Genomic DNA, 24,320 nt, shown 5'->3' with positions numbered 1-24,320 from the left:
TAACTCATAGATCAACTCCTCCTTGCGCACATAGTTAAGATGGAGAACATCGCGAGGGCCGGGCATGATGACAGAACAATTTAAAAAAAAATCAGAAAATTCCAGCAACTGAGAAAATTGTTAGAGTATGAATCAAAGCAATGTTTAGCCGTCAAAAGGGGCTAAATTGAGACCCATTCAACCACGCTCTGCTACCACTTGTTACCGTGTTTTTGTGGTAGTTATGCGTGAAAGAAGGTGCGGGTGTGAACGGGTCTCAAGCTACGAAATTATAGTGCATGTAAAATTAACAAGGTTATATTTTCTTTTCCAAATAAGGAAATAACAATCATGGCAGGTACAGAGTAGCAAGGCAATAAAAATACAATTACAGTATTTACAGGATTTGGGCTTCGAGCCCCAGCCTCACACTTCTTGAGCAATTAGCCCAGTTTTACCCCAAACACAAGTTTCAACAGAGGGGCAGAAAACCCCATTCATGCCTAGGAGCACTTGCTCCAAAATACACAGTAAGGCCTCCTTGAGGCACGCAGAAAACAAAATTTTCGGGAAAAGAGCAACTTGCTCTCAAAATTCAGGCCTGTCAAAGGCCACACCTAATTCCACCTTCAAGCTGTCCTCCAAGGACATATACACAGGGGTAAAATACCCAACCTACTGAGGTCTATTAAATGTGAAGAAGGTTAATTACATGACCTCTAAAATAACAATTAGAGAGGAGGCGATCTGCACTCCTAATGCATTTGTTTTTAAAACCTAATCTGGCTCTAGGCCACTAATGCAAGGGCTAATCCCATACTACAGAGGTGACTTTAGAAAAGAACAATTTGCTTTACATTAACGAAGAATAGGTTGAGAAAAATAAGTTCACCTCAAAACAATATGATTGGGAGCTCGAGAGGGTAAAGCACTCTCTATCCCGATATGCAGTTTAAAGATAGAATAGATACATTTTAAGGAAGGTTACATTATGGAAAAACTTCGGACCCACCCCGAGAGTTAAACTGCTCAGCTAGCAAAGAAAGAAGTTATTAATCGGCCATTACCTTGTTGTTGACCGCTGCCGAAGAAAGAGGCGCTTCCCGCCCCCTGCTATGTACTTTACACACTGAAAGATGGAACAGAAGTGGCGCAGAGACCCTCAAATCAGCAGTTTATATACTCTCGCGGAAAGTTCGAGGCGTTTCAGGAAGGAAAACACCCGCCCACAATCTTTTTATTGGTGGATAACGAAAACCCCTACACAAGATGAAGAAGAAACACATTATTGGTGGAAAATTAATTTAAGAAATTCGGGATTGGCTAAATTCAAAACAAGGGGAAAGAAAGGGTTAATATTGCCAACTTAAACAATGACTGAAAGAAATTTAGCAAAGAACAAACTTTTGAAATTAAATTTTCTCCAAAAAAACAGTTCTTTCACTCCGCACTAGGGTGCACTATTGTTGATCTTCAGTAGTGTCCTCTAGAAGAGAAAGTTCACACTTCTTACTACAAGCAAAACAAAAATACGTCGAAAATGACACAGTTCAAAAACTCCAAAATTTCCAGGTAGTGACATCTTCTGAGAAAGTAGAAAATTAATACCGTAGATAAAGTTCAGACTTCCTCCAGCAGAGGAGTTTCAACTGGCGCACATTTTAAATAAGCGGCGTGGAGGTGTACCGCCCGGTACAATTAATATTGAAAAAATTATTGATTTTATATAGTACTCATTATTGTTGTTATTTTGTAATTGCAATGCACATTTTATATTCGCGAAATAGGATAAATATAACTGTATTTCAGAAAACTGTACTTGCTTAGTTATCCATCAGACTTTTCTTCCATTCGCAAAACATGGTATAATATATAAACAATTTTAAAATCTCAAGTGATAGTTGACATGATACAAAGAGCGCTTTTGAAAATTAAATTCTCAAACAAGCACAAAGAAAAAAGAATCATGCCAATATCTACTACAGGTACAGAGATATAATGTTTTAAAGATCCTTAAAAATGTCCAGTCCAGAACGTTTGTTAGGGATGTTAAGGCTCAGACTGGAATGGGTTAAGCGAGTCAAAAGGTGCGTTTCATAAGACAGTGAAAAAGAACATGTTTTCTCTTGAAAATATTCCTGTTAGTAGCACTAAAACTGGAAAAAAAATGGGATCTATACAAGGGAACGAATGGTTTAATGACGTATTCAAGCACAATACACCGCGCGGTAAAGTTGCACTCATTCTGCATTCCTTTTCTGGACCTAAATCTACACAAAATTAAGATGCCATACAGCTGGTGATGATCCCTCCAGGTGGCACAGCTTTCAGTCAACCACTAGATGTATACAGCTTAAGAGTATGGAAAGGCTTTGTATGTAGTTTGTCTGACACTGTTTGATTTTGGCGCAGAGGAACACCATCTTGTAAATTCAATCCCTGACATACCAACTGTCGTCTCCTTGTTCTTGTCACATGTGGCAATACACCACTGAAGCCAGTACTTACTCAAAACCCCAGGAGCCTTTGAGCTTCCTATGCAATATTATTTTGACAGCAGTGACATAAAACGTTCCACTTGCTCGTATCTTCACTTTGTTAGGTATGGTTGGTATGGAACCACTCTGTGCTTTCAACATTTCTACCACAAGCATCATTGTTACAGGAACTATATGGAGTAACTTGCTTTTGTGGGTAATGTCCCTTGTTACATTTATTAACATTTATTTTTACCATAACAATCTTATTCTATTGCCTTTATTGACACACTGTCAATGCGGGAATTAAAATATTTATCTTAATGCCACTACATCGTCTTCGCAATGTGCTACGCAGTTACTAACGGAATAAGAAAGAAGATCAGTGGTGCAGTCCCACTGTGTTAAGATGTTGGATAGCCCGTCTTCTCCTCTCAACATGGTGACAATTCTCTAGTGGAACTTGGCAAATCAGTCAAAATGACCTTAATTGGGCACTATGCAGCCAACTGAGTACAGTTAGCACAGATACACAGACTCTGGTACCTTTTCCATATTTTTGACATTTACTTTGGATAATCCCTATGATGCGTGACACTGCTGCTTATGTATGTTCACCTTGAATCATTGCCACAATTTTGGCTTTGTCAAACTGGGAAATACACATTATACATGAAATGTAAGTACTAGATGTTGTACTGCAACTTATACACTACATTACTACCAGTCTTCACCTGAAATGGCATAGTTCATCCCAGGCTCAACACAGACCATGGGCAGTGATAACTGTTGCATTGTGAAACAGCAATTGAATTACTTGTGTGTATACAGTACACTCAACCACTTACAACAGGCCTACACACACCTGTCCATGTAATGTGCATAATCTCACAATATTCCTAACTTTTTTGAGATATGCATACAGATATAAGAAAACATAAACATCCAATAATACTGCCTTGCAGAACTCCTCTCTTAATCACTACAGGGTCAGATAATGCTTCACCTACTCTAATTCTCCAGTTCTGTTTTATAGAAATTTAGCAACCCATTCAATCTCTCTTTTAAGTAGTTCAGTAGTCCTCATTTTTGTACATAGTCTCCAATAATAATAATAATAATAATAATAATAATAATAATAATAATAATAATAATAATAATAATAATAATGATGATGATGATGATGATAATAACAACAACAACATTTTTTGCGAGGGAGTGTGGAAAATCTTTCATAAGATGCTTGTGAGAGTCCGCACTTGACAAGTGTGTGGAGATTCTTACCTACTAAAAACCACACTCCCTTTTCCCACGACGTTTATCTCTGCCCCGGAAACCGCTCTCGCATTACTTCAGGACAGATGTCGTGCTTAATGCATCTTGTGCTTCATCTTCCTTCTTCTGCTTTACTGTCTGTCGTAATCGTCCAGGTCCTTCTTCTTCTGACGCAGAATATTTTCTACGTAGACTGTCACCTGGTCCCACTTCATACCATTACTGACCATGATTTCGGCCAACCCATACGCCCAGAGAAGGTATCAGTCTTTTCGTCCATTTCCCTCTAAAGTCATCTTCCCATCTTGTTTGCCATCGTTGCATTCTGCGACTAAGAGCCAAAGCCTTTGCCCTTTTCCTTCCTAGCTCTTCTTGTGTGAGCCTAATTTCTTGTCTTTCGAAGGCCAACAAGTCAATAGGAGCTACTGCTGCTACTACTAGAATTGCAGGTTATAATACTGTGCGATATACGCAAGCAATTCGTAAAGCTGCTCTCCATTGTACAGCCGCAATTCTTGTCCGATATTTAACAATTTTTAATGATTCAGCCCAAATTTCCAAACTGTATAGCAGTATCGATTGAACAGTCGACATGAGAAGCCGCCTTTTACTAGATTTCGGCCCCTTGATATTTCCCATGAGTCTACTCAGAGCAGTCATGGTTTTTGCTGCCTTATCTGTTACCCGTTGGATGTGATCCCAATATGTAAGCTTAGTATCAAGCGTTACACCAAGATATTTTGTGCTCCTAGTTGTTTCGATGGCTATCTGCCCAATCTGCATCGGTACAACAATATTAATCCTTTTCCTCTTCAAGAGGACAATTTCCGTTTTATGATCTGCGAGTTCTAACTTGTGATTTATCATCCATTCTTTGACACGTCGCATCACCTGATTCAATTTAAATTGAGCCAGCTCTAGGTTACGGGTTACTATCACAGCAGCCACATCATCAGCATAACCCACAAGTTTTACATCTTCTGGCATCTCCAGCCGTAACAAACCATCATACATGATATTCCAAAGGTGTGGTCCGAGAATTGAGCCTTGTGCTGCACCAGCTGTGAGCCGTTTTCTTCTCTGACCATTTTCCGTGTCGTATAACAATGTACGATATTTCAAATAGTCTCGCAGTATATACATGAGATATTCTGGTAGCTTGAAAGTTTCTTGTAGAGCTTCCAAAATATCACTCCAACTTGCCGAGTTGAAAGCATTTTTAACATCTAGAGTCACAAGAAGCGTCAGCTTTCTAGAGTAATGATTACCCATTTGAGCTCGTTCTGCTGTCTTCACCACTTCCTTCACAGCATCTAGCGTTGAGTGACCCCTGTGAAATCCATGTTGTTGGTCAGATAGGTTGAGTAATATCAAGCCTCAAATTCGTTTTCGCTCAATACTACTATTGCATGTATCATGCGTGCGCTCCATGTCCGTTATATTGTGGCCATATTCCATAGATGCTGAATTCAAATCCACAGAGTCATAATGGATTCCAGCTCCAGACATCGTGCCGAATAATAATAATAATAATAATAATAATAATAATAATAATAATAATAATAATAATAATAATAATAAAAAGAGTATTGTTGGAGACAAACCACAATGGAGAAAGGCTGAATTAATTAATTAATGTTATTTGTTTTACGTCCCACTAACTACTCTTTTACGGTTTTCGGAGACGCCGAAGTGCCGGAATTTAGTCCCGCAGGAGTTCTTTTACGTGCCCGTAAATCTACCGACACGAGGCTGACGTATTTGAGCACCTTCAAATACCACCGGACTGAGCCAGGATCGAACCTGCCAAGTTGGGGTCAGAAGGCCAGCGCCTCAACCGTTTGAGCCACTCAGCCCGGCGGAGAAAGACTGGTAAAGGTAGTTATGAAGTCAGCTGCTTTCAAACGCCTTCCTAAGGAACAGAAAACATGGACAAGCCCTAGTACAAGTTGTAGTTTATCTTGGTCATTGGATTCTGGGGGACCGAGAACATCATGCAGGAATGAATCGGAGCTTCCCAGACCTCTTCCACTGAAGCGAAAACACATCTTAGCTACGTTAAGCATCAACACATTACTTAAAAGTGGCAAATTAAAAGAACTAACAGACATATTGGACAAATTTGACATTCAAATTCTTGCAATACAAGAAACTCGATATGCAGACGATATAATCACATGGAATTGGGGAACTACAGAATTTATAAATGGAAGCCAGCAATATATATATATATACTTTTTACATCATTATGCCACACTTAGGAGTTTGATTGAACCAGCTTAGCTGATGTGTTGGCCTTCTTCTCCTCCCAAAATCTCTTCATCCCCTCACTGAGCTTCTTCCTTCATTCTTATGTCCAAGTTATAGTGGCTCTGGTGTTGGGTTTGTCTTCAAATTGGTGATTGTCGATTTTGGTTCTGAATTTACATCTGTCCTGTACAATGTCTTTTGAGATGTTGATTTCCTGGAGATCTGTTTCAATTTCACGAAGCCGGCTGTTCTTGGTTTAAGATGAAAGGGCCAGGTTGATGATTCTTTTAGTTAGTCTGTTACTGTTCATTCTGATAATGTATCCATAAAATTTCAATTGTCTTTTCTGAAAAGTGTGAGATAATTTTTTCAGAATGACAATATATTTCCTGGGATGATTTTCTTCCTCCATATTCCCTCTACACAAACTGAGCCAAAAACTTCTCTTAAAATTTTCCTTTCCTATTTCTCTATGTCTTTGGTTAGAGACCCGCCACCAATGATTAAGGTTTCAGAAGCTTTAACGCTTCAGGTTTGATTACTGTATTATAGTGTCTAAGTTTAGCTTTCCCAGATATTGATTTTCTATTGTACCTGTTCCAAGTGATCCTGTAAGCTTTCTGTACTTTGGAAAATCTTTCTTTATTCGTTTTGTGGTTTAAACCAGAGGGCTGAATAATTTCTCCAAAATATTTGAATTGGTTCACCTGAAAGATTTTACCAAATTTAGTTATCATAGGTTGTCCATCTAAGTATCGTGAAGCTCCTTCCATGTATTGAGTTTTCTCATACAAGATTTGAAGTCCCAGCAATACTAGCCTATATATTATTATTATTATTATTATTATTATTATTATTATTAATAATAATATTTCTGCCTGCAGTTGCCACTGGGTGAATTGAGTAGCTTAGTGGTTGTTGTTGCCAGTCATGAGCCCGGATAAAGGAGGAGGGTTAGCTTAAGACATTCACCACCAAGCATTCTCAGGCAATTTAAATGCTCTGTGCCAGAGATTTCTAAGGGAGGTGAACTGGTTTGACATAGTTACAAATATAAGTGCATATAAAGAAAATCAGCACACATAATAGCATCAAAATTTCAAGTTACCTTCAGTAATGTTTAAAATGAGCTGAAAGCGATTTTCAGGGATAATTTAATTGAATGTGGGAGTAGCAAACGTGTGTTGTCTAACATATTTCCAACTTAGGCTTTTTTATTATATCAGCCATCATTCAGAATCCTAAAAAATTTCTCATCTTATCTTAAATAACAGGTCTTCAATTATTATACCTGCAGAATTTAGTAAATTGTCTTTCTACTGTGCTCAAAAATTGTTCCATGTATCGGTTAGTTTCAGTTACAAGAAATTACAGAAATGTTGACATGATAAACTACATGAAGTATGTCATGCAAGATTCATCACTAGGTAATTTACTCATACCATTGTTCTTCAAAAAAATTGGGCATGTGTCTGGGTTAATCAGTGTCTGACCACACATCTGAATCAACATCAGATATATCCTCCAAAAATAAATCGTTAAATATTGCTGGACCTACCTCATCAGGCTCAGCATTCGTGACTTCATCAGATGAATTGCTATGATTTTCCTCCACACAAGGCACTAAATCAATTCCAACTCACAATCAGCATACACTTCTTTTAATATACCCCATATACTGCTTTCCTGCAAGTAATCTGCACTTTTGTACGATTTACAGGCCATTTTACAAGAGCGCAAAGACACTAACTGAGAACAAACACGCGGTTACTCAACAAGTGGGCAACAAGTGAAGATAGCACGTGTTCGGGTGTAAACAGGAACTTACTCTACTAAGGAATGTGGTTCGTATGTTTATTAATCGATACAATGATACTTCATTTGAATCTGTAAAAGTTAGACTGTATTTGCGTGACACCTGTGGGAGCTACAATCAACTATTTGAACATATGCACTTAAACGTCAATCGACGTGTTTGGCACTGCCAGCGCTCTGGTTTTAAACTGTCGATTATCGTGCTTGGTGCTGTGTGTATTACAGCCGTAAAATAACAGCCAGGAAACAACTTGAGGCAACCTTGAAGGTTCAATACCTTAGTTGTATCTCTGAGACCAACTTCAATCGATCTCCCCACTATCTTCAACTTGTTAGCATGATGGAAATGTCAGTTGACAAAACAATTACCCCAGGCCCTAGTACAAGTACCAGTTTATCTCGGTCATCGGATTCTGGGGGACCGAGAACATCATGCGGGAATAAATCAGAGCTTCCCAAATCTCTTCCACCAAAGTGAAAACACTTCATAGCTACATTAAACATCAACACATTACTTAAAAGTGGCAAATTAAAACAATCCCAACAGACATATTGGTCAAATTTACATTCAAATTCTTGCAATACAAGAAACTCGATATGCAGACGATAATCGCATGGAATTGGGGAACTACATAACTTATAAATGGAAGCTAGCAATATCCTTCCCAAAAACTCCATTGCAGTTCAGCACAGACTTTGCAGTCAAGACAAGCCTTACCAATAGCATTTTCAATTTCACATTTCCTTTGAAAGAATCTCACTCCTTTCGATCAAATTGGGAAACAAAGTGTACACATTAATCAATGCCCATGCTCCCACAAATAATCACAGTTAGAAAGATCCACATAAAGTAGATAAATTCTGGGAACTGCTGGAAGAAGTTTCAAATAAGATACCACAACACCATGTCAAAATACAATTAGGAGACTTCAACAAACAAATTGGTAAAGAAAAGAAATTTAGGAGCATAGGATTATATCCAGCACATAACAGAACAAACAAAAATGCAGAAAGATGAATAGACTTCTGCAATATCTTCAATTTAAAACTAATGTCAACACACTTCTTGGCCCTACCCAGAAAGAAAATGACCTGGAGATCCCCCAGTCAATATCTAGGCAAATTTCAAATTGATCATGTAGTCATCACAGGCAAAACCAAAAGGAAGTCATGAATGTTAAAGTCAAAAAAGGAATTATAGATTCAGATCATTACTTGTCCTTAGTGAAAGTGAAGTTTCAGCCTAACAGGTTCAAAATGAGAACATTGAAAACACCAAAAATTGACCCAGAATTTTTCAAATTAAATTCCAATATTTTCCTTGCAAATTTACCATCAAATATCCCCTCAGACTGGAATAATCTAAAAAATATAGTATGTAAGGCATCCCAGAAAATTGGCACACCGCCTAGAAAACGGAAACACAGATGGTGAAATAACACATGCGATAAAGCAATGGAACTAAGAATTAGAACATGGCAAATATAGAACTCTCATAAATCTGCAATCTAATGGCAAGAATTCCTTATTGTACAGAAGGAAACATCCAAAATTATTAGAGCAGGAAACGAAAACAAGATCTAACCCGTCTGAAGGAAATAGACCAAGAATTCCAGAAAAACAACTCTAGAAACTACTACAAGAATTTTAAAGAAGAATTCCAAAATTACCAAACGCCCAGTCTTTGCTTCAAATGTCCAGAAAATCATCAGAAACAAATAACAAGGAACACTGCAAACATTTTGCAGACTAATTTAAAAGTCTATTAAATTGCAAAAGACCACAAAACCAATTAACCTTTGAGAACCTACACCAAATCCAGACTCAGAAACTCCCATTTTAGAAGAAATCAAGCAAATAATTCAAGAATTGAAAGATAATACAGCGCCAGGAGAAGATGGGATAATTGCGGAAATGTTGAAAACAGGTGGTGAGAAAATGGCTTACGCAATTCAAGAAATCATACAGAACATTTGAAATACTGAGAAAATTCCATAAAACAGGAAATGTGCACTAATTCACCCACTCCAAAAGAAAGGGGATAAATCAGATATAAACAATTACAGAGGGATTTCCTTACTATTAGTCATCTACAAAATTTTCACTAAAGCCCTATTCAATAGATTAGAGAAACAAACCGACCACCTCATTAGAGAATATCAGGCAGGGTTCTGAAAAGGAAGATCATGCCCAGAGCAAATCTTAAACCTAAAAACTATTTTACAAATTCGTAAAACAAAATAAATACCTTTGTTGACTTCAAAAAAGCTTATGGTTCAATAGACCGAAAGACGCTATTGAACATAATTGAGGAATTTCAAGTTGACAGAAAAACAGGGAATTGATCAAGCAAATTCTAACAGGCATGACAGTGAAAGTTAATTTTTTAGGAGAAATTTCAGAGCTAATCCAAATTACAACAGGGGTCAGACAAGGTGATGGATTGAGACAACTACTATTCAATCTAGTTTTGGAAAAAGTGGTTCGAGAATGGAGAAATGAAACTAAAGGGATCAATATTGATAGACTTCTCAAAAAAAAATTGACCTTGATTGCCTCACCTTTGCAGATGACTTGGCAATCCTCTCCAACAACAAACAAGAAGCACTTCAGTCCGTAGAAAATCTTCAAGAAATAGCAGCAAGAACAGGTCTGCAAATTTCATATGACAAGAAAAAGTATCTGGAAGGTACAAAACCAAGATTTAACAACCATCCGCTGATCACCAGATAGGGGAAAATCTCCCAAGTATATAAATTCAAATATCTAGGCAAAATTATACTACCAAATGGGATAAATCAGCAAGCAAGGGTAATAGGGAGGTACATTCAGGGAAACAGGGTTGTCTAGGGAGCGGTGATAAGGGAACAGGGAACTGGAAATCAAGTGGGGATGACATAAAATTGTTAGTGTTGAACTGTAGAAGTATTGTAAAGAAAGGAATAGAATTAAGTAATTTAATAGATATATATTTACCAGATATTGTAATAGGAGTTGAATCATGGCTGAGAAATGATATAATGGATGCAGAAATTTCCTCACGGCACTGGAGTGTGTATCGACGAGATAGGATAGGAATGGTGGGAGGGGGAGTATTCATTCTGGTGAAAGAAGAATTTGTAAGCTACAAAAAAGTTAAAGATGAGACACATGAAATTCTAGGTGTAAGGCTCATTTCTAAAGATAATAGGCAACTTGATATATTTGGAGTGTACAGACTGGGAAAGGGTAGCACTGACGCGGATTCGGAATTATTTGATAGGATAGTCGGCTATGTGGGAAACGACATGGAAAGAAATGTGATTGTAGCGGGAGATCTGAATTTGCCAGATGTCAATTGGGAAGGAAATGCGAACGACAGGAAGCATGACCAACAAATGGCAAATAAGTTAATATGGGAAGGACAGCTGATTCAGAAAGTTGTGGAACCAACCAGAGGGAAAAATATCCTGGATGTGGTGCTGATAAAACCAGATGAGCTCTATAGGGAAACTGAAGTAATAGATGGTATTAGTGATCATGAAGCTGTTTTTGTCGTAGTCAAAAATAAATGTGATAGAAAGGAAGGTCTTAAAAGTAGGACTATTAGGCAGTACCATATGGCTGATAAAGCAGGCATGAGGCAATTTCTAAAAAGTAACTATGATCGGTGGAAAACGGTAAATAAAAATGTAAACAGACTCTGGGATGGGTTTAAAGAAATTGTTGAGGAATGCAAAAACAGGTTTGTACCTTTAAGGGAGGTAAGGAATGGTAAAGACCCACCTTATTATAATAGAGAAATAAAGAGACTAAGAAGGAGGTGCAGACTGGAAAGAAATAGAGTTAGAAATGGCTGTGGAAGTAAGGAGAAATCGAAGGAACTTACTAGAAAATTGAATCTAGCAAAGAAGGCAGCTAAGGATAACATGATGGCAAGCATAATTGGCAGTCATACAAATTTTAGTGAAAAATGGTAGGGTATGTATAGGTATTTTAAGGCAGAAACCGGTTCGAAAAAGGACATTCCAGGAATAATTAATGAACAAGGGGAGTGTGTATGTGAGGATCTTCAAAAGGCAGAAGTATTCAGTCAGCAGTATGTAAAGATTGTTGGTTACAAGGAAAATGTCGAGATAGAGGAGGAGACTAAGGCCAATGAAGTATTAAAATTTACATATGATAACAATGACATTTACAATAAGATACAAAAGTTGAAAACTAGAAAAGCGGCTGGAATTGATCAGATTTCTGGGGATATACTAAAGACAATGGGTTGGGATATAGTACCATATCTGAGGTACTTATTTGATTATTGTTTGGTCGAAGGAGCTATACCAGATGAATGGAGAGTTGCTATTGTAGCCCCTGTGTATAAAGGAAAGGGTGATGGACATAAAGCTGAAAATTACAGGCCAGTAAGTTTGACATGCGTTGTATGTAAGCTTTGGGAAGGCATTCTTTCTGATAATATTAGACATGTTTGTGAAATTAATAACTGGTTCGATAGAAGGCAGTTCGGTTTTAGGAAAGGTTATTCCTCTGAAGCTCAACTTGTAGGATTCCAGCAAGATATAGCAGATATCTTGGATTCAGGAAGTCAAATGGACTGTATCGCGATTGACCTGTCTAAAGCATTTGATAGGGTGGAACATGGGAGACTACTGGCAAAAATGAGTGCAATTGGACTAGACAAAAGAGTGACTGAATGGGTTGCTATATTTCTAGAAAATAGATCTCAGAGAATTAGAGTAGGTGAAGCTTTATCTGACCCTGTAATAATTAAGAGGGGAATTCCTCAAGGCAGTATTATCGGACCTTTATGTTTTCTTATATATATAAATGACATGAGTAAAGGAGTGGAACCAGAGGTAAGGCTTTTTGCAGATGATGTTATTCTGTATAGAGTAATAAATAATTTACAAGATTCTGAGCAACTGCAATGTGACCTTGATAATGTTGTGAGATGGACAGCAGGCAATGGTATGTTGATAAACGGGGTTATTAGTCAAGTTGTGAGTTTCACAAATAGAAAAAGTCCTCTCAGTTTTAATTACTGCATTGATGAGGTGAAAGTTCCTGTTGGGGATCATTGTAAGTACGTAAGTGTTAATATAAGGAAAGACCTTCATTGGGGTAATCACATAAATGGGATTGTAAATAAAGGGTATAGATCTCTGCACATGGTTATGAGGGTGTTTAGGGATTGTAGTAAGGATGTAAAGGAGAGGGCATATAAGTCTCTGGTAAGACCCCAACTAGAGTATGGTTCCAGTGTATGGGACCCTCACCAGGATTACCTGATTCAAGAATTGGAAAAAATCCAAAGATAAGCAGCTCGATTTGTTCTGGGCGATTTCCGACAAAAGAGTAGCGTTACAAAAATGTTGCAAAGTTTGGGTTGGGAAGAATTGAGAGAAAGAAGGAGAGCTGCTCAACTAAGTGGTATGTTCCGAGCTGTCAGCGGAGAGATGGCGTGGAATGACATTAGTAGACGAATTTTGAGTGGCGTTTATAAAAGTAGGAAAGATCACAATATGAAGATAAAGTTGGAATTCAAGAGGACAACCTGGGGCAAATATTCATTTATAGGAAGGGGAGTTAGGGATTGGAATAACTTACCAAGGTAGATGTTTAATAAATTTCCAATTTCTTTGAAATCATTCAGGAAAAGGCTAGGAAAACAACAGATATGGAATCTGCCACCTGGGCGACTGCCCTAAATGCAGATCAGTATTGATTGATTGATTGATTGATTGATTGAAGCAAACAAACAAAAATTACATTTTCAAGTAGCAACACCTGTTGGGACACCATCTATCAGCATCGATCGACTCAAACTCGATTTCTGGAAATCAAACTCGCATCCTTCTGGGTGAACCAAGTATGCCTGTACCATCTTGTCTAGACAACCCCTAATTTGGTTAAGACCTTGTCCTGTTCTGGTTTAAATGTACAGTATTAGCTCAATGAACTTGCATATTCAAAGCAGATGAAAAATTACCTTTAAGAGTATTTGTAGTAGGAGTAGTATTAGTAGAGCAGGCAGGTTTCAAAGAATGCAGATCATGCATGGACCAAATTACTGTAATATCCTAAAAGTCATAATAGAGCAGTACATGTAATACGAGTCTCCTCCGTACTTGGCATTTGTTGACTTTAAAAAAGCCTTTGATAGTGTACAACGTCAAGCTATCTTGAGAGAAATACATGGTTATGCAGAGGTTATACCTATCAGGTGGAACATGATGGAAACCTTTAAAATAGAGTCAGGAGTGACACAAGGATGCTATGCTATTCTGCTGACACTAGATCAAGTTATAAGAAAGGATTGTTGAAGGGAAGCCAAGAGAAATACAGTGGGGCCTGACTGAACATCTCGAAGATTTGGACTTTGTGGAAGATATATCTCTTCGGTCCCATTGAATTAGGCATATGTCTGAGAAAGTGAGAGACCTTGAAACCAAAATGCAAAGGGTGAAACTTAAAAATAAACATTGTCAAGGAGCTAAAGGTGAATGCTAGAAACACAAACCCACTGTATATGAAAACATAGAGCAAGTTGATTGCTTCTGTTAACTAGGAAGAAGGGCAAATGAAGATGTCCAAAATGGGGTCAACAAGGCCAAAGGAGCCTTTGCTTAGCTACAAAGAGTGTGGATGTCTTGAGAACTGAGAACGATGACAAAATTGAGGACCTTTGAGTCGAAAGTGAAATCAGTACTCTTCTAGCAGTGTGTGATGTGGAAGGTAACTGGAGACATAAAAATGTGAAATCCAACTTTCATCAAGAAATGTTCGAGAAGTATTCCAGGAGTGCGATGACCATATAATTTCAAATCAAGAAATTTGGGAGCACACCCAACAATGCATGCCTGAAGTGGAAACAGATATGCCACACTTTGCACCAAGGTCCTGAGAGCATACTAAAACAGGCTTTTAAATGGAAACTTCAGGGAGCTTGAAAAAGAGGGAAACCAAGAATAATGTAGTGTTGGAAAGTAGATGCAGAGCTGGTGGTGGTTGGAAAGTTCTGGAAGAATATCAAGACAGTTGCAGCAAATCGAGTCAAATGGCGAGTTCTTTTATCTGCCCTAAGTGGAACGTAGGGCTAGTAGCTAGGGCTGGTAGCTAGTTGGTTGGTCATATGGTTTTGGTTGCATAGCTGTGCGCTTACATTCAGGAGATGGTGGATTCGAATCCCACCATCAGCAGCCCTGGAGATTGTTTACTGTGGTTTTCCATTTCCACAGCATGCTAGTGTTGAGGCTGTACCTTAATTAAGGCAGCTCTTTCCCATCCTTGCATCACTGATGTATTAGTGTGACAGTAAACTACTAGGAAAATAAAGACCTCTTGTACAATTTAACATGTGCAATTCTATTTAATGTTTATTTCTATTTTTATCTCTTCTCAGAGTTTAATCCCCGAAAATTAGATGTTTGGGTTGGTGCAGTATCGAGCAGTACTGATCCTACTGATGATTCATCCATAGCAGCAAAGAGAGAATTTATTCTAGAACCGCAGATCCCAACTCACTTCACACATGTTCAGCTGCGAGGATCACGCTTGCCAAACTGGTTCCCAGGTAGGACTTTCTTATCTGCTAAGTATTTGCTCCACAACCAGTGTTTTTATATACAGTCGAACCTCCCTTCTGCGGACACCATCGGTTCCGAGGAAAAATGTCCGTTACGCGAGGTGTCCGCTAAAACAAGTTTGTAAAAATAATCAAACATTTTAATGGCAAAGAACATCCACCTTAAACAATCTAACCAACCATTGCTAGCTACAAAATTCTCAACTTTCAGATTATTTGCAATTTCTCGAGCTTTTTCTTGTAACATTGGTCCACTCACACACAGTTTCTTCATTCGAGCACACTTGAATCATTAATATATCGCAATGTTCACGTCTGAGGAAACTGACTCCTGCTTTCTTTTCACTCCTCGATTCCTATTTTCCTCCCACTCCTTTAAAATTTCAGTTCTATTCTTCACAATAATGTTTATTTGAGTTTTCACGCAGTTTAATTTTTCGGCAAGCTTTCTCACTGAAAGTCCCTTGTCACATTCTAGTGTATAATCACATTTCTTCTTGTCTTGAGATCTAAACACGATCGTCCCTTGTTACTCATATTTAACAGACAACTGAAATGCTACGGTATTTCTGTCTCACTAATTAGCTCCTGTACTGTCTTTTCCTTCTCAAGTTGACTACCTGAGCTCGACCTTATCAGCGAAAATCCGAGTTATGAATAGAATGATGCAAGAAGGGAAGAAAATCCCCACGTAACTTGTGAGTCAACAGTCTCTGGGAGCATTTCTGGGCAATTAGAATTCTCAGAATAGGCCTATACACCACTAGGTAGAACTGCATTCCAATGCACATACCTCGAAATAGTACAAACACTAAAAGGGATTTCCTTATGACTGAAGAATGATTTTAAAAGAAAGATGATGTGTGGTCCAGCATAATAAATTGTCCTGCAACATTTAAAGTGTCCGCTTAAGTCAAGTGGACGGGACAAATGGCGCTGTCTGCTGTCCGGAGTTCAAGGTGTCCACTTAAATGAGGCCAATTTAGCACTTGTCTTATGTAAAATAAAATCAGTTCCAAGGAAAATTGTCCATATAGGGAGGTGTCCACTGAATAAGGGTGTCCGTTAGGGCAGGTTCGACTGTATGTCTATTTATTCATCACCTTAGGGGACAGCAGTTAATTGTACCAACAACCTGTGGTGGCTGGTGATAATTTCAGGTGAGAAAGCATTCATAGAATGTGGTATAGTAAACTCTTGATTGTCTGTGTTTTTGAAGAGAACAGTGTGCACATATTATCGAAAAATGTGAATGCTCACACACACAGATTTTGCAAAATGTTTTTATTGCTTCCAGAAAAGTTCAAAATTTCAAGCCTGGTATTGAGAATTTACTTGGATAATACCAGGATATGAAAGAAATAAGAGACAATTCAACTCTTAACAGAACGTTGAGCATTTATCTTGCACATGCTCCCAACTTCAGGTTTAGATATTAATCAAAGCAAATTTTCACACAAAAAGCTCTTCTAAAAAATAACTACTTTGGTTGCAGAAGCACTTCAGCTATTTTCACTTGTAGGGAAGACACACACACCCATGGTTTTAAGTTTATTTATCACTCAAGGCTAGTACTATACTTCACCATACTTCACCATACTTCACCAAAAACAACCTGAAAAACCAATATTCTTAATTTATTTACTTTCTTCATGATATGGTATCAAAACATGTACAAATGCAAATGTAAAAGATCCACCAAATCAATACATCATATATTCAGATAAAATTATTATCTGATAGCAACTACTACTGCATGTTTCATCCAATTATTGGACATCTTCAGCTAATGCCATTAGTACTAAGTCATTAACACTAATATAAGTTATTAAAAGCACATTGAAATAAAATCTATGGGAAACTAGAGTATGACTCATTAAAATCTGAAACAAAACATCAAATTAAAATATGAATAGAAAGTGCATCTATCAAGTCGAAAAATCACACATATTCTGGCAAGCTAATCACTGAAGTGATCAACTCAACGAAGACCAAGGCCCTAAGGATGAACACCAACAAACTAGACCCATTTGTCTTCAGTGATGAACCTATAGAGGATGTGGATAGTTTCACCTACTTGGGCAGTGTAGTTACCAAAGATGGAGGAGCAGTACAGGATGTTTCTCAATGTATACAAAAAGCAAATGGTGCCTTTGTTCGGCTCTATCCAGTATGGAAGAATAACAAAATATCTATCAGGACCAAACTTTGCATTTTCCGAAGTAATGTCAAGGCTGTTCTTCTATATGGGTCCGAGACCTGGAAGGTGACTAAAGTGATTACCTCCAAGTTGCAGACCTTTGTCAACTGCTGTTTAAGGAAGATTCTAAACATCTACTGGCTGGAAGTAATCTCCAATCATGAACTATGGAGAAGGATGGGTGAAACCGAGATGGCCATACAGTTAAAGCGGTGGAAATGGAAATGGATAGGGCATACGTTGAGGGAAGGGAATGAAGCCATTGAGAGAGAGGCACTGGATTGGAACCCACAAGGTAAAAGGAGGAGAGGAAGGCCCAAACAAACGTGGTGAAGATCTGTACACATGGAGGCAATGGAAGAAGGCAAGACCTGGAGAGAGGTGAAGAGGTTGGCTGGCAACAGGATCTGATGGAGATGCTTTGTTGATGCCCTATGTTCCACAAGGAACAACAGGAACTAAGTCAAGTAAGTCAAGCAATCACTGAAGTCTTGATACACAAGGTCTTGATGCGGTGAAATCCAAATTATGTGCCCAAATTGTGTATCAACACATCAAAGAATAATTTTTAGACTTTAGTGATTAGCTTGCCAGAATATGTGTAATTTTACGACTTGATAGATGTAATTTCTATTCATATTTTAATTTGATGTTTCATTTTAGAATTTAATGAGTCATACTCTAGTTTCCCATAGATTTTATTCTATAATTCTTTTAATATTTTAGTGTTAATGGTTTACTACTAATGGCATTAGCTTAAGATGTCCAATAATTGGATGAAACATGTACTAGTACTTGCTCTCAGGTAATAATTTTATCTGAATATATGATGTATTGAATTTGTAGATTTTTTACATTTGCATCTGTACATGTTTAGTGATGTCAATGTGGAACCATACTGAAATTTTTAGTATGTTATCAATGTAGTTACTTCACAAATGTTAATTTTTCCCATCACTTTTGCTGGAAACGATAGATTCAGTTTTATGAAGTTAACCCTAGAAATGGAACTAAGTAAACCAATTTACTGCGAATTTTACAGATGGCACCAGGCAACAGGAAATCATGCCATGCATCCAGTATAGAAAAACAACTTCAGGCAGTGCTTATGCATGATATTAATTTGTATGCTCATATGCATGCTCACAAAATAGCAGATGCACTACTTATCCCTTAACAGCAAACACTTTTCAACCACACAGCTCTGTCCACCTCACTTTCATGCCACTTGCATGTGTTAAAACAAGGAGATTATGAACCTAGCAGCACCAAGCACTGTCAAGCTTAGAGAAACCCTAGTCTGAATAGGAAAGAAAATGAAGCCTTTGAGCAATTCAAGTGCAAGGTGCATACATGCTACTGCCAACTACCTTCCTAATCTCGTCAACATGGCGAAAATGGCACAATCATTTCACTCAAAGAAACACATTCTTCTTTAAAAAGTATAACATTTGTGATTGTGAGAGTTTCATTGTTTCTTTCTTGTAAAAGGGAGATAACGTCCTACATCTGGTATCAATTTCAGTTGTTAAAACAGTCTTGCTTTTTCAATATTGTTGTAAAAGACAGACAGAATAGGAATTATATATTGAACCAGAGTGACTTAGGCCCAAAGTCAATCATGATTTGATTTATGAAGGGAAATAGTACATTTATTGAAATACAGAAGTGTAGTTGAAAATATTTCATCTGTGTAATGTTGAAATATGAGCGAAGGAACACGACAGACTGGAGCCTGACGGATTAGCTCGACACAACAAAATTTAGCTACTTCACAGCAGGGGACCCCATTAGTGGCGACCAGGAAAAATACAAGTCCACAAATAAGTCTTGGTCGGAAAGAGAAGGGGGTAGTTTGACACAAAGGAAGCTTGCAACATGAGTAGTGCGCTGGGATATTTTTGGCGGACGGAAATTTCCGTGGAAACTTAAATCACGTGACCACTTATAGGCCAATCACGAAAATTTAAATGGAGACTCAGGGATACCATCTTAAGAGATGATGGATGAGATATTCTCGTAACTTCAAAAGTAATCAGTAATAAATTATTGTGAGTACACGGAGCAATGTAATGAATTTATTAGATGTCACGCATGGAAAAATAATCAATAATTATTGGCAAATTAAATAAATTGAAGGCTGGATTTCTTGGAAACCAGACAGCTTGAATGTCATTGGCTGGACGAAAACCACGTTGTAAGGGACGCTTCCAAAGGCGCGAAATGTGAGGAGCTAAATCCACCCGTATCTCCTAAATCTGTGATCGTTAGGAGTTCATATTTAATCCAGCAAATATGCTAGCGGAGTGGATTAATTTGATATAAATTTTAACGTCCAATTCGGAGTGCAAGTGCCGATAGTAAAAATCCACCCCTCCCTCATGGGTATGACGTCAATGAATCCGCGAGGGAAAGCTTCATCCATATATACGGGACAAGGGATACTCGCCACCACACTTGAAATGAATCTCTGGAGCTGAACCGTCGTTCGCAGCTGACTTCAAATCCGTCGGGCGTACAGTAACTCAACATTTAATGGCGCGAGCATCCGCCAGTACTTATAAAATGTGATCACGCTCAAGCAACATGAACTGGAAGTAGTTAACGTAGGACAGTGTTTGCCAGTTATAAATATCATAGTGAAGTCAATTAATTGCAATGTAAGAGTGAGTAATATAAATTGCACCGCAATAAGTACGTAAATAACATACTGTGTGACGAACAGTACTTTGAGGGAATAATAGCCTGTACTTTGGAATATCGAACCGCTATCATGAACACTTCAAGAGGGCCGTATGAAACAGGCGTATCGCGTCGGACGACATAAATCGCGACGGGCGTAAAATTCAACACACCGTCGTACGTGTCCATGTCCATTGTGCGGTAATTGGACGAAGCTTAAAACAGTGTAACATATTAAATTTTTGGGTCTAGGGTATTAATTTGTTTTATAAAAGTAAAGTTTTCAGTGTTAACATTGTCAATGGTGAAGTATTGTGATAATTAAGGTATTAGTGTAAAAATGGTAATGTGCCAGGAAATCATTTGTGGAACTACGCCATCAAGAATGGAGGAGTAATACGGCGGAGAGGGGCCGAAAGGAGCCTCTCATCTGCCAAGCTGCAATGGATTACCGATAACTAAGATGAGTACTAAAATGTAGATAATATTTGGGAAATGTTAGCGTGATTGGAAAAATGGGAATAATTTGGTTAGACTTGGTTACCTTCTGTAACAAGATGAGTCGCTTAACGACCCCATCCTAAATTTGTAGCACGGACAGTATTAAATAATAACAATGTAAATATTCGGGTCTTTTTATGTATTCAGTTTGTTGTAGGTGTAAATTTTGTAGATGTAGGGTAGTACGTTAAGTCATGCATGCATTCATATTTTCTTTGTAGTCAAGAATATATTTTTTTTAACATTTGATTTTGTTATCATAGTCAAATAGACCCGATATGTGCTTTTCTGTTTGTCAGTTTGACGAGTTATGTAATGACATTGAAGGAAAGTCCAGCCTTGTCATACCAAAGTAAAGTTGTTAAATTTGTGAGAAGCGATATTAATAATAATAATAATAATAATAATAATAATTCATGAGATATTGGAAATTTTAGTGAGCCGCGCGTAATAATAAAATTTAAGTGATAAGGTGTTGAGTTTGTCGGAAATCATTTAATGACGGGAGGTCGTTTTAAATTCGGAATTAAAGTGTGTGGTAATTTAACTTGATAAATTAATAATATTGAAATGTAGATCGGTGCTAATAATCCGTACATGTTAATGAACGTGTGGTTTAAATCACGGTCGAATATTTTTTTACGAATAAATGTCGTGTCTTAAATTTGCAATTCAGTAGCCGGAACACGAAGGACTAATATTACGAAACCATGATTGTCAAATTTTGGTAAATATAATTTCAAGATGTTACGATTATTTGTGGAGAACAAACTAAGGCGTAGATCAAAATGAGATAGAAAAATGTTAAAGAATCTGCAGTCAGATAATAAAAGGTCGTACGATGTCAGAAGTGGAATAAATAAGTCAGTTGATAATTCTGTGAGTAATAAATGAATCAAGGAATATAAATTCCGTACGAGAGACACTTAGGATATTGAAATGAGAGTAAAATGTACGGGCAGTGTCACAGAAAAATACTGAGTTACGTAGCGGGTAGAATTCGAACCCGTGACAGCATGTACGAAATAAATAGACTGCACCGCTATTCGTCGAGATACTACGGATCTAAAGATAATGAGAGTTCAGATTCCACATAAATGACCGGATATTGTAATCATTGTAATGACGAGTGATGACAATCATGATGGCGTGATGATAATAATAAATATTGCAGATAAAAGGTTGGACCGCCTTAATTAAATGAGCGTTGATAAAGATGTTAAACGGGAATCTAAATGAGAATATGCAACCGATAATAATAGTAACAATGTTAGGACGATGTCAAATCGTCGCGGTCAGATTAATAATAATTGTCATAATAATAACAGTAATGATGTCGTTGGTTGATCAGTGAAATAATTGTAACTGCGACCGATATCCCAATGAAATTTTGGCGGAAGTGACTGGTTCATTAATAATAATAATAATCTTGAGTGACATTAATAATAATAATAACATCTTGAGTGACGTTAATAATAATAATAAAATCGGGCGTCACCTATTCATTAATAATAATAATAATAATAATAATAATAATAATAATAATAATCACAAGAGGGATATACTAATAATAATAACAGTAATAACCATTTGTGTTTGCGTCCCGCATAATAATGACGATATTAATCAAACATGGCAGTGCCAGGAACCGTTGAGAATAATAATAATAATAATATTAATAATAATAATAATTTCAAGGATGATAATTTCGTGGATAAATGAATATTCTGACGATAGTGGATTAAATAAGTGGTGACAACATCCCTCTATTCGAGTAGTTTGAATAATATGAAAAATAAATATTGTAGTCATTTGTTACCTCGTTATCGTGCGGTTTCCGCACGGGACGAGTTACAGTAATACTTGGTGTGTTTGTTTACTTCGCTTGCGATGCGAGGGGAGGTCATCGGCACGGTATTTCCCACCGCTTCTCGTTATCTCATCTGTGGCAGTAGTCTACTGAGGCTATTTTGTAACATTTCAGATCATGTGTAAATAAAATATAAATGCTAATTCAGTTGTATGGCATCAGCTGGACATCGTAAGATAGGAACTGTCCGTGTAATCCATTTTTCGTAATTCACAAGAAACATTACCCAGTCCGAGTACCGGTCTCGGAAAAATGTATATAGCCGAGGTACATCATCTTAGTTAAATCGAGAAGCCGACCGTAACATGGGTTATGCTCGGGCTCCCGATAGAAGGAAGCTATATCCTTGAACAACGGTTCGATTCAAATGGAATCGATCCATAAGTTATACTCCACTTGTAATTTCTTTCAGAAGCAACCCAGCAACATATTGATACCACTTGCGGTATAGCAAGTGATTTATTTATGTAACATGTGTGGAAATTTAAATATCATTGCCAAATGTATCACGGATGGCGTAATAAACTGCTCCTTCTGGCAATTATTTCAAAGGAAACCATTCTCATAATCTTTTTATTGTAGTTAGATGATACCCTTTTTAAAGTTAACTGCAACTTCCTAGTCCTATCATGGAGTCCTTAAATTCAAGTTTACAATCGAGCTTTCCCCATTTTAATTTTAATTGCTCCGTTCATTCCCGTGTTCTATTATGCCTCTATATTTATATATTCATGGACTTAAAATAATGAACCGACTCCCCTGAGATAAATGCTAGTCTGGGACTCGGGAGGTGGACGGGTGCAATATTGGCCAAAACTTGAAAATGGCGGTCACAGTTCATCCATTGTCTCCTTCACAACAAATACATAAAGATCTGGTTCATTTGACCAGTAATCTTGAATGCTTGGCAAAGGAATTGTAAGCCTAAAAATGAGTAAATTTCATCTGACCTAATTTGATAAATAATCTTTTGTTTTTATTGAATATACAAATAACTTGGGAACTTCTGAAATTATATTAACCCTTCATTCACTGATAAGGCTTTTAAGTCCCACCTTTTAAAAATCACTGCAGAAACGCCACTCCATGATATCTGGAAACCTCATGGAACTTCTCAGTCCTCTTTTGGAATCTTGTGAGAGTTGGCAGCATCAATCACACACAATATATAGCAGCTATCTGGTTGACATGTGTTGCACTACACAGTAGTGATGAAGCCATTAGGGTGCATGATGGAGGGCAAAAAGCATTTGATTTGTAATGCAATTTTTACTGTTCAAATGTAAGCTATAGTTAACATATAGATTACTAATCTTGTGAAGACAGCAATAAAAATCATTTTTACTTATTATACAATCTTCCTGCAACAGCTGCAGGTTGCGTAAGGACAAAGAGTACCTTAACAACAATAATGAACAGATAATGTGATCGTATGGTGTTAAGTGTAGGCAAACGATTGAGGCAGCTCAAACATTTATTTGAGATCCGCAAGCAGGGTTCTTGAAGATCATGATGGACTTCTTGAGTGTGGTAATCGTGATGTTATGGATGAAATCTCTATTCAGCCCAAAGGTATTCCAGAAGTTGACAAAAAATGTAGGTATGTTTCCTTGAGCACCTGACATCAAGCTGATTACAGAGATGGATGAGAGCTTATACTTTTGCTTATAGAAGTCCACCATTTCATCATAA

At 37.5% G+C, this 24,320-nt stretch overlaps 1 protein-coding gene across 1 annotated transcript in view; it reads left to right on the top strand.

Moving 5' to 3' along the window:
- The window catches only part of LOC136867179 (uncharacterized), a 68,713-nt gene that overhangs the window by 20,721 nt on the left and 23,672 nt on the right, over positions 1-24,320 (top strand). The window contains exon 2 of the mRNA XM_067144302.2: positions 15,193-15,363. Coding sequence (XP_067000403.1) covers positions 15,193-15,363 — 171 coding nt within the window. The remainder of the gene's footprint in view (positions 1-15,192; positions 15,364-24,320) is intronic.

The sequence above is a fragment of the Anabrus simplex genome, chromosome 3, assembly GCF_040414725.1.
Source record: "Anabrus simplex isolate iqAnaSimp1 chromosome 3, ASM4041472v1, whole genome shotgun sequence".
NCBI lineage: Eukaryota > Metazoa > Arthropoda > Insecta > Orthoptera > Tettigoniidae > Anabrus > Anabrus simplex.
This window is presented reverse-complemented; position numbering and strand designations above follow the sequence as displayed.